Genomic DNA, 3,181 nt, shown 5'->3' with positions numbered 1-3,181 from the left:
TATAGGAAGCATACTACTGCTTAAAGCATCATTCAAGGAGGCCTCATTATTCATCAAGATATTGAGTTTCTTCTATACAAGTGCATTTTGCATAACACAATCAGTAAAACAATGTAATCATAGAAGCAGTTATAACAATTACATTGACTAAACTATGATATCTTAGCTTCAAACAAGCTAGAAATTTTCCTTAATTCATTTTGTTAGACAGTGAAAAATTATGGATTGAAACCAGAAATACAAAAATGAATACATGGAAAAATGAAAATCGACAAAGTACCAGTTTTATTTTAATTGGTTCCATAGGGTCACAACTTTAACAAAGAGATCATTGGTATCAATGACAACAAACTAAGCTTTTCATCGATAATTTTGTGGTCGCCCCAAAAATCATTATTCTAAATATTATTCAGTTTACTGCTAATTCAGACTACCCAACAAAATGTATAAGAAGATTCATGTCATAGAAGGTTAGAAGATTCTACGGCTCCTTCTTAATCTGATCTTTAAGTTTCCTGCTTCTTTTGGCTGTGATTGTATTGTTTGCCATGTATACTTCTCCGACTTCATTCAAAAAAGGGTAAACAAATTTCTCAAAAAAACTAATTTCTGTCATTCTAGTCATTGTTGCAAGACTGGGCCACTTTTCAATCAAATTCCTACTTTCCAAAATCGACAAAACTTGTATCCTAGGCTTAAGCTTATTTTCAACACTGCAAATAAATGATGTTGGACTGTTAAAAATACATGAAACATCATACTTCCCTGTTGCAAGCAAAACCTCCATTACCTTCTTCAGCTTCCTCTCCGACACAGCAAACACCGGAGGGGTCTTCCTAAACATTTCTAAAATCTCATATTCCGAAAATCCCAAATCCCTGAAAAGCTTTAACTTGATTTCCAGATTCTGGTCGCTCATTGAACTAACTACTCGAACAGCATGAATAAACATTTTGGAACTTCTACAGACCCCCATCTCATCCACAGTTTTGACAAATTTTTTTATACTTTCAGGACTATGCAAAAGAAACCTTGGAAAACTATATATGTGCTTTATAATTTGCTCCATCCCTACACCACAGCTCTTTATGAATTCAATATTGGGTACCATAGTCTTCTCCAAATCATTTTTCAAAAACCACCCAGAAATCTTTAAAACCTTAGCTACCTCTGCACTGGATCCCAACAAGCTCTTCAACACTGATAATGAAGGTATGAACCTTTTATCTGCACTTCGATGCAATATCACTGGATCATTTGAGATTATCTCAGCAATGTCATTAGCAGAAAAACCCAAATCTTGGAAAATCTTGATTTTTGGCTTGATGGTGTTGTCAATACTTGCAGAAAGCAGCCCAGGCTGAGTTTTCACAACTTTCTCCAACTGGGTCTTTGAAAAACCGCTCTCTTTGAGGAACTGTAATATTGAATCAGATTTTTCTAGACTCTTTACACGGTTTAAAACAGATGAAACTTGTGAAACTGTTTCAAGAGAAAACTTGTGTTTGTGTAGTAGGAAATCAGACACCGCAGGAGCATTTTTCGCTTGCTTTTTGGTCGAGGAAGAGAAGAAAAGCAGAGAAAATGATAAAGAAAAATGGGGATTGGTGAAAAATGAAGCGTTCTTGGAAGAGAAAAGGACAAATCCTTTGCATATATGCAGAGTCATTATCATGAAAAACCGCAGTTACATCAATCCTTCTTCAATTGAATTCTCTGGAAAAAAATTGCGAAAATTTGCCCGTGGTTCAGGATTTAGGGTTCTTGGCAATTTGAAAAATAGACAAATAGGCCCCCTCACGGGTATATCATATTTAGACCCTTGCCCCATTAATTTTCATTCTATTATATTTTATTTTTTTCTCTCTTATTTTTAACTACATAATTTTTTATAAAATAATATTATACGTAAATCGAAAATTTTTCATTCTTTTTTCAACCATTTATTTTTCAAAATAATACTATTTTACTCATTTTCATTACCCCAAAATGAAGCCCAAACAGGGGCTTAGTTCTACAAACAAAAGGAGCATATTTTTGCTAAGCTTAAAAGTTCACTTAAAATAAATCACTTATTTAGCCTTAGTTGAACCTCATTTTTCTATCAAAATATATTTTTAAACATTAATTTGATCTCATTTCAATCACACATTCTTTAATAAAATAATATTATAAGCAAACTCAAAATTTTTCTTTATTTTTTAACCATATATTTTTCATCATAACAATATTAGAAAATACATTTTCGTTAAAAGAACGAGGCTCAAACAACCCTTTAGTGAGAGCATAAATTAATGTCAATAGTAAGTGGCCTCCATTTCACTTTCACCAACATGTAAAAAGAAAAAGAAGCTAACAAATTGACATAATATTTGATAAATAATCGTGATCTTTAATTTAAGTCAATTCAACTTTCAATATCTCATGGATCTCAAGTAATTTCAACAAACTCTTCTATGATCTTAGTAAAAATACATATTAAACGTTGGATTGACTTAAATTAAAGGTCGCGATTATTTATCAAAATAAGCATATCAAATTTTTGAATAGTACGAATGATCCGCACTATATATAGTTCCCACTAGTACTTCAAAGAAAATATAAGATTTAAGCCAATATTTTTTGTGTTAGAACATTTTTAAGAGACTTTCTATTGCTAAAGAGCATATTTTCTATTTTTCAAGAACATATTCTATCATTTGAAAAGCATCTATAAATTTAGAAAGTTAAAATTTTGAAGTATTCCAACAAGCTTTTTATTCTTAACATTTAATTTTACTACTCCTAAAAAATATTTATTATTTTTCTTTATATTTTATTTCAACTAGCTTCTCTCTAGATTACCTTATTATTTTTCTACATTGAAAATTGAAATACTTTGAATGTATTTGAAAAGTCAAATTCACCCTCCAAATTAAAATGTTAATATATAGAGTCTTTTAGAACATGATTTTAAAAATTGACTCTTTAAATAAGAGAGAGCATCATATATTTAAAAAGTCTTTTAGAGATACTGTTACCGCCACTACGTCCATGCGATGAACATGTTAGTTCATTTTTCCAATTATAAATGGCCTTTCATTCACTCTTGCTTAGAACGCCTCTTTGTCCAACAGCTAACTCATTAACATTCATTGTAGTTTTTTTTTTTTTTTTTTTTTTTTTTTTTTTTTTAAGGGGG

The 3,181-nt window shown here is 30.8% G+C and overlaps 1 protein-coding gene across 1 annotated transcript; it reads right to left on the bottom strand.

Annotated features, from left to right (window-relative positions):
* LOC111393839 lies at positions 1 to 1,773 on the bottom strand. The gene has a single exon (XM_023019557.1). The coding sequence runs from the start codon at positions 1,673 to 1,675 to the stop codon at positions 482 to 484; it is 1,194 nt and encodes a 397-aa protein (XP_022875325.1). The 5' UTR covers positions 1,676 to 1,773; the 3' UTR covers positions 1 to 481.
* Positions 1,774 to 3,181: the final 1,408 nt, after the last annotated feature.

This window comes from Olea europaea, chromosome 4 (assembly GCF_002742605.1).
Source record: "Olea europaea var. sylvestris chromosome 4, O_europaea_v1, whole genome shotgun sequence".
Lineage (NCBI taxonomy): Eukaryota > Viridiplantae > Streptophyta > Magnoliopsida > Lamiales > Oleaceae > Olea > Olea europaea.
Note: the sequence above shows the minus strand (reverse complement) of the source record. Positions and strands in the feature narration are given on the sequence as shown.